Source organism: Tyto alba, unplaced genomic scaffold, assembly GCF_018691265.1.
Source record: "Tyto alba isolate M040663 unplaced genomic scaffold, T.alba_DEE_v4.0 Super-Scaffold_2, whole genome shotgun sequence".
NCBI lineage: Eukaryota > Metazoa > Chordata > Aves > Strigiformes > Tytonidae > Tyto > Tyto alba.
In genome coordinates this window covers 75,860,530-75,874,698 of record NW_024881282.1, presented here as the reverse complement: position 1 = coordinate 75,874,698, position 14,169 = coordinate 75,860,530, and the positions used below count along the sequence as shown (strand labels likewise).

The 14,169-nt window shown below is 36.6% G+C and overlaps 1 protein-coding gene across 6 annotated transcripts in view; it reads right to left on the bottom strand.

Moving 5' to 3' along the window:
* The window catches only part of SRPK2 (SRSF protein kinase 2), a 148,513-nt gene that overhangs the window by 22,006 nt on the left and 112,338 nt on the right, over positions 1 to 14,169 (bottom strand). For all 6 annotated transcript variants that reach the window (XM_042793144.1, XM_042793145.1, XM_042793146.1 and 3 more), the window contains exons 7-11: positions 13,988 to 14,094; positions 8,029 to 8,194; positions 6,055 to 6,080; positions 4,347 to 4,593; positions 2,892 to 3,380 (exon numbers count right to left, since the gene is read on the bottom strand). In XM_042793144.1, coding sequence (XP_042649078.1) covers positions 2,892 to 3,380; positions 4,347 to 4,593; positions 6,055 to 6,080; positions 8,029 to 8,194; positions 13,988 to 14,094 — 1,035 coding nt within the window. The remainder of the gene's footprint in view (positions 1 to 2,891; positions 3,381 to 4,346; positions 4,594 to 6,054; positions 6,081 to 8,028; positions 8,195 to 13,987; positions 14,095 to 14,169) is intronic.

The window sequence follows — 14,169 nt, the reverse complement described above, 5'->3', positions numbered from 1 at the left end:
AAAAAGATAAAAACTCACCCACTGAACACAAATTGGTCTGTGCACCAAATGAGGCAAGTATCCCGAAAAAATGAGACCATGTTACTTAATAATGTATGGCAATGCCTAGACAGAGAAGAACAAATAAAGCCTCCTTCTATACAAAAAACAGGGCACTAAAGTTATAGTGAAAAAGTAGCACCATTTAAAAATACTGAATAGCCTGCAACTCTTGTATTTTTCTTCTTAATAAATACCTTAATCTGTTTTACTACTGTTTAACCAAACGCTACTATTGATGCCATTAATATTAATAACATTCAGCTTTTCCTCTTTCTGCAGAAGGTAAGCTATGGCTGAATTTACTACCCTTCTTTCTTTGTACGAAAGGTCTGTAAATTGTTCCTGAAGAGCTAACATCAGAATAAAGTAGGTTTGTTTCTCCAGCTACAGAGGTAAGCTGCTACCATGATGACAAAAACTGACTTTACTCTCTGTAGGCATGAGGGTTTTACACATCACTCCAGGAAGACAGTGGTAGAGGCTTCTGCCTCTACTTACAGCCAGCAGCACAAAGGAAGAGGCTACCAGGCACCTAGGAACCTCCTGTACATTGTATCAGGTACTAGAGAGTGTAACGAGATCGACTAGAAGACTTACTTGCTTTGATCTTCAAATTTTCCAGAAACACAACTCCACTTAGTTGTATTTTATTTCACATTTCTTGCTTACCTGCAGATTACCACCTCACCTGCCAGACTCTGTAATAAACTCTCTGAATTGCTCTTCTAAAGTCTTAAACCAAGAAACACAATTGACAGTATTTTTCAATACATCTCTATTTGAATTTAGTAACTTCATCTGGGATAATGTTGATGCAGGCTTGGTGATCTTCTCTCTAAGCTATCACATTTTCTTCTATCCACCTACAGATTTAGTCTCTCAGTAGTTTCTTTATTAAAGTTGAAACCCATATATTTATCATTTAGCCACCGGCACTATAAGTAACACCTATGTGTAATACCCTGGAGCTATTTAATTCAATAGCAAAAACCCAGCTCTTTGCAACGACACCAAGATTTCACCTTCCATGTCATCAGGAAACAACATTTGCAGGCAAAAGTGTTGGATCTGAGCAGTTCTGGTCACCTGAATTTAAATGTCCAAAACCAAGCTGAACACAGAAAAGCCATAATGACTTGAGGGTTGGCAACATGCCTTACAGAGACAAAGACTTCATTTTGTTGAGTTTTAATAAAAGGTTAAGAGAGGAACTGTTTGTAACAGAAAAGAGCCTGTAATGAATGAAAATACAGTGTATTACAGAATTTTTTAATATGACTGAGAAAAGATGTAACAAGAATTACTAGCTAGAAGCTGCAGCCAGACAAATCTAAATTTGCTACAGTTCTCCTGAAACAATTCTGAGTACTGTCCAGTGAAACACATTTCAACCACACTAGATTTTTTTATCATTTCATTTGCCCAAATCAAGAGCAAGTATCTTTTTGGGAAATAAGTTTTAAGCAAAACATAAGGGTTACTAGGCTCAATAGATGGCTTGTTATAAGATGAAGTCAGGTTACATGATCTCATGATCACCTCTGCCCTTAAACTGTGGGAATAATCCTTACTTGCAACTGCAAACTTCCTTTTCTCTTTCCTGTGTAGATTGACCTGTCAGTGTGAATATTTCATCCACAGTAACTTACAATACCCTTAAAAAAAAGTTCTACAGCAGAGATTAAAAAAAAAAAAAAATCACAGTTCTGCTTCCCTCTTAAAATTCAAGATGATAGCTAGTCTGAATTTAACAAGAAGGGTTTTGTATTGTGTTCCAAGCTGCATCTATCAAACTCTCAGGTTTGAATGCAAGAAAAATCTTCCCATTTAAAGTAAGCTTAGCTAAGCTGTTGCCTTCAGTGAGGCTATTACAAGTTTTTTCCTCAACATAACCAGTGGCTTTCTATTCCACCTACTTGCCCCTCTTTTTTAATGTAATACAAACCCATGTTACTAGACAAAAGTCATCCATCAACTCAAATGAAAAGTGTTTTTTTTCCTCCCCTTCTATTTCTAAAAGCCATTCAAAACCAGTACATTTGCTTTTCCTTGAAGCCTGTCCTAGAAGGTCAAAATTCACCAGAATACTTTGGGACCAAACTAACTTAAAAGCCTCCTCTTCATTTCTAGACGTCTGCTCAGTCTTTCAAGATGAAATACTGAATTTAAAATAATCATAATTGAGATTCTGCATTCACACAATGTGTAACGTGTTCAATATAGATGAAACCAAGATTAAATCAGCCAACAATGAAAAAAGGGTTCCCAGTAGTGGGCTGCAACTGTAACCCAACCCTAACTACAGTTACTCTGACCCCATATCCCACCTCCCTTCCCAAGCCTGGGGAGTGCCTAAGAATGAGAGCATTTGCGGGCAGACTGGATAGATTTCTCTGACTACAGAGGCTGGCACCCAGGCACCACCTTTTCAGTGGACGCTCTTCAGACTCAAGCACAAAGCAGGCTAGGATATTAGTACCTTTGGCACCAATCTAGAAATGAAAAACATTTAAAACACTTCACTTGTAGGTAGAGAAAAATCAACATCACTGAGAAGCACTAGACCTAGTGTTCAAAGTCAGGGAAATTATGTGGTAAGAGTTCTTGTCTGTTACTGAAAGGTCCTTTTGTGTTACTGAAAGCATGTAATAACCTACCCATAAGGCTTAGTACTGAATTTTCACCAAAATCTCCAAAACAAATAAAAAGTAAAATCTGCATATACATGTCACTGAACACAGATAAAACATATACATAAGGTTTAACCCCACTACTCATTCTACGTAAGACATCGCCTACAGCTCTAAGAGACTTCAAGCATGGTATATGCCACTAAGAGGAATACTTACTTTTTGGCAAATCCCCAGTGCTTGAAGCTGAAACTGTTCTGCTCCTGTCATGAGATGGGCTGCTCTCCTCTCTTTCAGTTACAGTTGATCCTTCAGAAACAGCCGAACCACAGGCTACAGACTCTAGAGCCCCGGAGAACACCGAAGCTGAAAATTCAGAGAACTGTGACTCAGGAATTTTATGACGTCCATTTGGCAATTCACCATTAAACTGTTCATAGGAGCTGCTGTAAGAGTAATCACTTTTTGCATTTGGATCATCAAGATTATACTCCTCTGGATTTGGACATTCTTCCTCTTCCTCGTCTTCATCTTCAATCTGTTGTTCCAATAGGAATGGGCCGTTCACAATATGGCCATTTGTTTTGGGGGATTCTATCCACTTAGGGTCTGTAGGGTCAGTGTTGACAAGTTCCTGCTCAACATCTTCATCTTTTTCAGTGTTTTCTTTCTCTGTGTCATCTTTTTCATCCTGATCTTCTGCTTCACCTAAAAAATTTCAGCGAGCAACACATTAGATCATACATCAATGTACCATTTTGAAATTAGGCATTCATCATTTTTAACTCTTCAGTAACTACTTGACTTCTGACATATCACACAAGGAAACACTGAATGTCACTGAAATATGCAAAGACCTTAACATCTCAATTAAAGTTGAAAGAAAGAACTAATAGGGCTGTTAGAAAAAATAAACAATGGGAAGCGGTTCAGGAGGGAACAATTCATAAGAAAAGAATGTTATGAAGGGAAGATATATGAGGTCTTGAAAGCAAGCTTTACAAATCTGTAACTTAATTTGTGTCAAACAAGGAGTCATCATAGAAGTAGGAAAATCTGCAGTAAGAGCAGAACAAAACTAAACCAAACCACATGACAAGTCTCAGTAGTTACATTTTTATCAGAATTGGAGAGAGTTGACAAGAAAACCGGGAAATCCATAATCAAGCTGGATCAAAACAATTACACTCCGAATCACTGGGACTAAACAAGAATTTTAACAAGACATCTTAAAAATTTTAGTGAAGAAGCTGCAGTTACTACTACCTGATAGATCATTACAACAAACTTTGTAACAAGAAAAGGAGAAAGCAACAATGACTTTAACTTCATTAATGTTATGGAATACAACTTCATCTTCTTTTTCTTCTGTCTCACCAAGATACTCAGTTATGCCACTTAATGTGGTATGACAACTGACCTGTTGAATTTTCTATGTGCTCTTTTGTGGGATTTGATAGCTAGATTGCTATCGATGATTATCTTCACCTCTACAGTAGGTTTTTGACTTTTCCTTTTTAGACTTTGTAGTTATGATTTTACTTACAGAAGAAAATGAAATTTAATGATCCAGGACAGGTTGGAGATTTTGTTCACTGTACAAGATGCCATGCTGCAGTAACTTTCCCCTCTGAAACAGTAAATTCATGGTGAATAAAAGCAGGTAATACTAACCATCATCATTTCCAGGCTCTTCATCTACTACCTCTTCTATATCAGCTGTTTTTAGTTTCACCTCTGGGTGGTACTCATCTTCTTGTTCATTTGATGGTACAGTTGAGGTTACATTTTCTTCTATTTTTTTCCTTTCGGCTTCTCGCTCTAGTTCTTCTATCTCCTGCAGGCGTTTTTCTAACAGTTCAGCTTGTCTCTTCTGTTTTTTCTTCAGTTTTTTCTTTTTGTTTTTTGATATTTTTCCAACCTGAAATATTAATACAAAAGAAAGAAAAAAAAAAACCTTGAACAATTATTCGCATGGCATATCACACCAAATTCACTTGCAGTATGATTACTTTTTATTTGAAAACACTGAATGGCAATTAATATTGTAAATATATTGCTTTTTTCCTTTTTACTTCAAATCAAGTATGATGTAGGGTTATATGAGGCCAACAAAGCTATCAAAATTTTACATAGTTATACATGTTTGTACATGATTGTTTATTAGACACAAGAGCAAAATACATGTAAGATGACATGGTAAAATCCCTATGACCCTATAATCTTGACTAGGCACAGTAACTTCAAGCTTCAATCTAGATTAACAGATAATATTGTTATGTGGAAGATAGTCTGCTATCATACCTAGTTATTTACCTATAAATTTTATACATGCTTTCTCTCTCTGTACAATGCAGATAAAGACCGGCAAAAGTATGCTGTGAAAAATGATACGAGAAAGCCAAAGAGATTGAAAACAGTACAGAATTTTAAATAAATCCTGTGTTGTTCAGCTATTTCCCTGTGAAAGGAAAACATTTTTATTATTCACTTCTGGCCCAAAACATATGAATCACAAACAACAGATGGCCATTACAAAAAGTTTCACATTTTATATAACATAAGCATTGAAAAACTCAGGTACAATAACAAGGAAAAGAAAAATTAACACATCTGAGCAAGGACTGAAACACTTTCTTGTAGTTTAATTGAATTCTGACTTCTATTTTTACTATTTGGTAAATGAGATCTATCCAGCTTTCATTCATTCTTTAGATATCACAACAAGAAATCATCATACAGTTCCAAAAAAAAGTAGAAGGAAGAAAGAGAAATATTTTTTCTCAAAGGTTTATCTGTAAATGCTGTTACCTTCAGAAGAAGCTATGGAACAGTCAAAACACAACAGTTAATTTGACAATCCTATTAATTTTCATCTATGTTGTACGCCCACTGCAATTATACACATTCTATGCACACAGGTGTAGAAAGCAGGTTTGGCCTCAGGTATTTCTAAACAGCTGTATTACCAGTGTTATTTGCTATATGCATATGGTAAAAAGACATTACAAACCTCATAAAAACCCCTCTACTTTAAGGCCATGAAGTCCTTAAGCTATCTGCAATGCCTGATATTTAATGCATGCACCCATTTTTGTCAGGATTTGAACAGAATTAATTATTCCTCAAGAGACGAAAATGCCGATGCTTAACTTTGACATAGCTATAGAACTGTATGTCTATGAGAGTTTCCATCAGAGAAATACTATGCTTAAAACTGGTAAGGCCAAAGGCATTAAAAGAAAAGTGTTCTTTGAAAGACAAAAGTTTTACTCAAAGGAAGCTTTTAAAAAGGCTAGAAATTACCAACTCTAATAGTTACTAATACCTACAGAAACACAGAAAGTAAGATGGTTAGTTTGAATTATATAATAATACTTACAGGCTTTTGTTGTGGAGCTGTACTCACTAAAAAGAAAAAAATAAAATTTTAAGACACGTTTACAAAACCAACTCTGTAAGAGCAGAAAGTAGTAGAAATAATGTAAAAATATTCTTAACTAAATACAAGGCATTTTGTTTTGGTTTTGTTTTGCCTTTTTTTTTTGGCCAGATGTTCTACTCTTTACAAGTACCTACTGCCTGAAAGCATTTGATGTCTGCATTAGAGCATCAGGAATTGGAAGGAGCTAGCATCAATTTCTGTTCGTTCTGTTGTTGGTAGAGACTGAATGGAAGTCAGAAAGGAAAGTCTGAATCAGTAAAAACTGGACAGAAAACATTAAATGACTGAAGAGTTGTCACAGATTAAATGTATGTAATCAGCTGACTGAGCAGGTATAGACAGATTTTAAATAGCTCAGGGAATACCAACAAAGACGACTACTGGGTTGCACTCAACAGAGAAGCCAAATATTCATGTGTCCTTTGTTTTGAAACAAGGTAGTCTGATTGCTAGAACTGAAGGCATGATGAAGTGCCTATGGCAAAAAGTACACCACCACAGAAAAAGCATCTCCAGCATGGACTTCTTCCTAAGCATCTCTCAGAAGGACACCATCAGTGACTACGTCTGATGAGATTATAATACTGAGAAAATGCACAGAACAGCAATATAAGTCACACCCCCTTCCCCCACCCCAAATAATAAAACCCAATAGAAATAACCAAATATGGGAGGACAGAGGCAAAGTGGAAGTGAGAAAGAGGAACTGAATGGGGGAGGAGAACCTTTCATGAACTACTTCAGACACACAGGCATATGGTGATTAACAAATGCAAAATAAAAAACAGGGAAAGCTGAGACTGCAGAGTTCTTTTATATGTCCGGCTCCTACCTCTAATTTCAGGGAAAAAACTGCTTGTATAGCCCTGAAATGGCCAGGTTTTCAAAAAATATTCTTAAACTTGAGTACCATCACTGCTCTAAAAAGGGAACAAAGTGTGATAAGAACTCCATCAATATATTCCTTAAAATAATATTTATTTTAATGTCAGGAAGCAATAAAGACTGCATGAACAAAACCAAGTTACTTCCCCCACAAATAACATACAGTCTTTAGCTATGTGATTACACAATATATTCTTGATTTATAAGATTTTGCATCTTACTGTGAAATACTTACGGATTTTGACCACAGTATTTTTTCCTGATATAGCAGGTATTTTTAGTATAACTCGGACATTTTAATCTGTGATCAATTTTCTTACAATATTACAAGGTATTTAAATGTTATTATTTCTCCACTGCCTGTAGCTGATGTGCTCAACTGGCAAATAAATAGCAATTATGGTACTAAAGATCAGTAGAAAAGCCACACTTCTTCCTTGTTTGTCTTTACCGATTGCTGCGAACTTCTTTGCCTTGTTTTGTCCTTGCTAAACATAATGCACAGTTCCTACATAACCTCTTAGCAAGTTTAACATGTAACATTTCACATACAGTGCTAGGGAGAAGTGCTTATCATGAATTCAGTTAGATAAAATAAATATCATTTTCAAGGGTGAAAAACTATGGACTCTAAGACTTTTCACTGCATTCTGAGAAGAAGCTCTAAGTGACAAGAAGGCAGATAATTTCACAAGGACACTGATGAATTTGTAATGGAACCAGACACGTAATTTAGATAAGATTATTAACTATTGTCAATATTAGAGATGCAAGGCACCAGTGCAGCTAAAACCTGGCCATTAAAGCATGTGGGGTGGGAGGAGATTAAGTTTATACCAATAAACCTTTTCCTGTATCTGGGGACCCCGAAAATTTAAACGTGCAAAACTGAGAAGAAAGCATTTGCCTGACATGCATTTTTCACACACGAATACTTAAAATATTAGTTTTCATTAAGCGAAATATTGTCAGAATTGATATACTGATAGAACTTATACCACATTGCATTTGAATATAGTGTCATACCTGCTGAGCCAGAGGGGGGAGGAGCACCAGCTTTCTGCCACTCAGTAGCTTCAGCAGCCATTCTACGAACATAGGCATCATCCACGCACATCAAAATGTTTTCTGGCTTTATATCTGTATGAATGATCTTGCACTTGCTGTGTAGATAATCTAGACCTTGAAGTACCTAATTACAAAAGGATTTTTTTAAAATTTATTCTAATTACTCAGACCAAGTTAAATGTACTTACTAGTAGTACAGAGATGTTGAACTGATTGCCTGCAGGCCTGACAGGATAATTTATTTAGCTCATAAACCCAGTTATTGAGACTTTCATGAGTAAGAGGCCAGGTGGATGAATTGTCTTGATGACAGTAACCTGTTCTCAGACTTCTGCTTCCCAAGTGCTCTTTAGCTGATTTGCACATGTGTAAAAAAAACCTGATACATCTTTTGAAAAAGGAATTTGGCTGCTCAGTTGGAAAGGCTGATCATCACTGGTTCATTGTTTAAAAGATAGTTACTTGAAGAAAAAACACTGCAAGTACTGCATAATATAACTGAAGTCTGGTTTGTGAATAACCATTTTACAATTCATTATAAAAAGGGAAATGTGTTGTTGGGATCAAATGCTAACTATAGTTTTCCTTAAGATGCCAATAGTAATTCAGTTTTAATGTGACCAAGAAGTCACATAAAGATTTGTCTACCTGTATTTGTTACATGTATTTTTCCACCAGTCTTTCACACTCTTTGCAGGCTAAATTCTGCTAGCTCATATCAAACTTGCATATCCAAAGTCTTAAAAATGCACTGTCAGGTGAAAATTCAAGCATGATTTTTACATAGTGAAAGAATTTCTCAAATTCTGACTGGAAGAGAAATACAGTTGTTTGTGTGATTTTACAAGTATTTGAGGTAAGACCCAAGTATGATAAATTGTGGAACTCAATTATTCAGTACAGAATAATGTAACAGTGTAAACCAAGCTACTGCTATGATAATCTACACAAATATTGTAGAAAAGTATCAGCAAGAAAGAAGAACAAAAAAAAGGCAGAAATCTAGCTGACCCCACTTAAAAGACTTCTTTCAATTTTTAGAGAATGTTCTACAGCAGGAAACAGACCTCCAGGCTTAGGAGCTCTAGCTATAAGAACATCCTCCCGTTCTAGGTATTTTATAAATAAATCAGCAAGCTCCTTGCTCTCAGGATCCTTTAGGACATAACTAGCTAGGGTGAACTTTGAAAGCAAAACACGTTGGCTCGAAGTACCAGTAACAGAATACAAAGACATCAGTCTACCACCCAGTCCTGAGCTAGTACCAGGACGGGTACACATCCATTCAGTACACAAGGTAGCTGAAGAGAAGAGCAGCAGCAAGCATATGATATTTACACTCAGGCTAATGTATCCTAGAAACACCTCAAGTGCATGGCTCTGCTTTCACCAGTTCTGGAGCTAGAACAGAACGGCAGTCACTCTGAAAAGCATGTTTTGTATGCCTGTATAAAAACTGTATGTTCACTGGAGCAGGGCTCCACGTTAGTGCCAATGGTACACCTAAAAACTGCTGCATCCTCGATAATCTGGATTTTTTTTTCCTGCAGATCCAAAATATGCTTGACTACTTGCCAAAGCAACTGAAAGAACACACAGCATGTCCCAAAGTAAGCAATGTTAAAGAAAGATTGGTTTATACGGGGAAGGTAGTTAGTGGTTAAGTGACTTCAAATTTTAAAAGAGGCATTAACAACAACACAAAGATGGATTATAATAGTCTCTCCCCTCTATCACTGCACTACAGACCATTTTACAAATTACCACTGAATGTCTGTAATTCTGAGGCCAAGAAAAAGAAGATTCCATAGTACACTGAGAGTCATAAACAACATTCAGGAGAAAAAAATAACTGTTCCACTATAGTATGTAGAAGTGGAATTTACATGAAACTAGATTTGTTATCTCCCACTTCAAAAAGATAGTCCTTGCCCCTCTTAAGTAACAGTGTTAGGGTGACAACCTTGTCTTTAATTTGGCTGAAGAATCTTTTTTGGGGGAAGAAAAAAAAAAAGAAAGAAAACTGAGTATTTTTTAGAATCCAAATCAGTTCCGTGACTTACCATAAGGACCATTCTGCTAGAATTTTATAATTAGAAAAAATGTTCTTAGCTGTCTTAAAATGTGGATCAGACTGCTTCATCCTAAAAAATGGAAGTACCTTGTACCACTAAACCAATAAAGAAATGTATACTACATGGACATGCTCCACACTGTGCTCTGAGATGATGGAGAGTAGGGAAAACACTTCTAGTTTTTATTTATTTGTCCACTGAAGAAGCAAAACAAATTAAATGGGTATTGTGACTCTGAAAAATTACAACAGATCCTGTTACTACAATCAAAAATGTAAATTAGAAGGCTGTATATTTTCCCTTGTAACGGTCACATGCTCAGTTCACATAGAAACTCATAATTTGCAGATTCTAATAATCACTTCTTTTTCTTTCTTTTTCATTCAAAGAGCCACATCATATTGACTCATTGAACAAATTATTTACTATATTGTAGATGAAAGCCAAAGTGAAAATTTTCATTCATCAAATGCACCATGCTCATTTCAGCATCAGCTTCAGAACATGATCCTCTCAAAAAAGACTGATGCTATACATTTTACAACCCAAAGTAAGGATTCAAGAATTAAATAAATGGACACTATCAATCATCTCCACTCCAAAAAAGAACTGCAGCAACCAGCCCTTTTTTCAAAGCTGCAAGGTCTTCTCTTACATGACAGTTGAAGTAACTCTACCCCAGGGGAAAATAACTTGCTTGAAACCAAAATGAAATTCCTTATTAAGAAACTCAACTCTCAGCTGCATTTTAAAATAAACCTAATTTTGTCCCAATGCTCAAAAGTACTCAAAAATAGAAAAAATATTTTCCAAATCGTAGCATAAAAAATTATTTTCAATTGCAGAATGGAATTAACAGTACTTTCTGAAACAAAATGGTTTGCTGTAGAGTAACACCAGTGCAGTAATTGAGTTGTTTCATATTCAAGTTTCATAAATACATTTTTAGATGATGCATAGCACAAATTTTGTCTGAGTAGAAGAAAGAATAAGGAACTGTATTATCTTTAATGTGATGAACAACCTGGACATCTTACCAGTTAATGCTACCTTCACTAGTCCAAACAGTTCATTCCAACCTCACAAAAATTAAACCTCTTTAATCTTTCAGGACTAACCCATTCCTGTTTTTTGAGATACCAAGTGTTTGAATTACTTGAAATTTTCACCTTTGCTTATACTCCAAGAGTAATTTAGGTTGGAAGACTGTGTGATTCAAACTCTCCCTAAGTCATACCAGCTTCAGAGTTGCATCTAACCTCAAAATCAGACCAGCCTGCTCAGAGCCTTTATCCAGTTCATTTCTGACTACCTCCTAAGATGCTGACTGCATAACACACTGCAGACAACCTGTTCCAGTGGCTGAACACCCTCACTACAAAGAATTTCTTCCTAATATGTAACCAGAATTTCTCTTTTTGTAACTCATATACACTGCTTCTTGTCTTATCCCTGTGTATCAGCAAGAGAAGTCCATCTCCATTTTTTCTATCTGTGCTGAAGAGATCAGAAGTTACCCCCTTTATTAGCCTTTTCTTCTTAAAACTGAACAAACCAGTTCTCCCAAGACCTCTCATACATCATATGCTGCACCTCCCTCATCTTCTTCATGGCCTTTCACCGGACTCACTTCAGTAAGCCAACGTCTTACACTTGGAGCCCAGAACCGTAGAGTCCTGAAGTACTAAAGCAGAGCCCTCATTCTGCTGCCCACACTCTTGCTCACGTGGCTTACTACATGGTTAGCTTTCATCATCACAGGAGCCCACCACTGACTCACATTCACCTTGTCTACCAGGATGCCTCGTGCCAAGCCTGCCATCAATCTTCACATTTTCAACTTGTTCTTCCCTATTTGTAACCAGTTCAGCAAGGTGCATCTCCACCTTGTCTCCCTGCTGAGACACAGCTCACGCCATGCTGAGAAATTGTCCTCAACACACTCAGAAATTTGACTGCATGTGCCCCACCAAAGCAGCTCCCCATCAGAACCAGCTTATTCCAATTGTCTAAAGAAGGTGCGTCTTACCTACTTCTGAAATTGGCAGCTTGTAGCAGATGCATACCATGATCTTACCCTTGTTGGCCTCCTCTCTGACCCTGACCCATTCTACAGCAACAATTCTACGATTCTTTGACACAGCAAACTGTTCTATGATTCCAACATTTAAGCTCAATTCCTCTTCCCTGGCCATCCCTTCTAAAGTGCTTTTATCAGGCTACTGCTGCTCTCCAGGCATCTGAGCTACCCCACCACACCTCTGCATTCACAATGAGGTCACAGCTCTGCAACCACACATGGATTTCTCATTCCTGCCCTTTGTTCCCCATGTTGCACACATTTGTATATGCCACTTGAGTCAGGTCCCTTAGTCATGACGATCAGAGAAAGTACTGAGAGCACCCCCCATAATCCTGTCCTTCAGACGCCCACTGATCCCATTTCTCACTGGGTTGTGGTCATTGTCCCTAAAGATCCTACCTGAAAGTCCTCCTCTGCCAAGTTACAGGAGCCTATTGGCCTGTTGGGTTCTGAAGTTCTCACCTTCCTTCCAAAAAGGGGTTGTTTTCAGCTTGGATCCACTCAGTAGTCTGGCTTACAGCCTGTTTTCTACAAACAGGCAGTGGAACTGAGGTAAGAGTAAACTGCAGCAGGAAGCTCCTAAACCTGGCTTTGCTGCTAAATCCAGTGTATCAGGAAATTACATTGTAATTTCTCAGGTCTTGGCCAAACTCCAGGACAACAGTGCAACGAAAATGAAAACATTCCAAACAAAAAAATGGCAACATTTACTGAAAACAGTGGATATTTATATGCATGTATAATACAAATACACACGTTCCTATCTCTTAGCAGGCAACTCAGTTCAGCTGGAGCACTGCATTACTACAGCTCCTTATTTCTAGTATCTGAGCCACCCAGTTATATAGAAATTCATGGACCTAAAATTTCAACTGTGTACTAACAACTGCATCAATCAGGTTATTTAGCTGATTGCGATAAAAGAGCTGATAGATTGCTATTCACCAGTGGACATACAATAATAATTATGAAAATAACTACTTTAACAGATTCCTTATTAATAAAACGGAGGTAATGTTGATGAAAGGCAATACAAGTTACTTAAGTGCCAAAATACTTCATCTGTAGGCATTAACTGCACATAGATTAATAATATATACATAATCACATATATATATGATTTTTCCTTGCTAAGACATTATTTCTCTTTAAGATCATCTCTCAGCAATTTGATTTTCATTGTATAATAAAAGAACGTATTTTGAAAGAAAATGTCCCAGTGAAATGTTCTGAACTGTTTCATCTTGTTAACCCTCTGACTCTACAGAACCTTAGATACAGATAGACAACAATTTTTCAAAGAATATTTTTTTCCTTTAGAACGTATTTTTCAGAGAGAGATACCGTTTTCATTCAGTTTTATAATAATAGTCTATTCTTTCCCACTGTTCCAATGTTTTATTTTCCAGAAGACCTTACTGAGAAGTATGACGTGTCAGCCAGAACTGCAACTGAATATAAATACCCTTACACCTATGAAAAGACTCATTGCTTCAACTTTTTATTTTCTAAAGCAGCTCAGAAAACTCCTTTATCAGTGGGAAATCTTGATTTAAAAACCAAAACCAAAGACAAAAAAAAAGACAAAAACCAGCATTCAGAAATGCAGGCTATCCAGAAACATGCTCTTGCAAATCCCCCCGGGGATTACCAATAAAATTATCTTAGATATTCATTAGTAAGTTGAAATATCATCATTTTAACCTTCAAACTGTTAACAATGGTGGAAAAACCTAATTAAAACATTAATAAATCTTACCTGTCGAATTATACTTTTTACACAACGGATGGGAAGGCCTTGATAATTGGACTTGATTATCCATTTTAGGAGATGATGTCCAAGTACTTCAAAGACCATACAGACATCTGGGATTTAATTAAGGATAATTTCCAAATAAACTTGTTGATGAGATCAACACAAATGTTTGTTTGCATACTGGC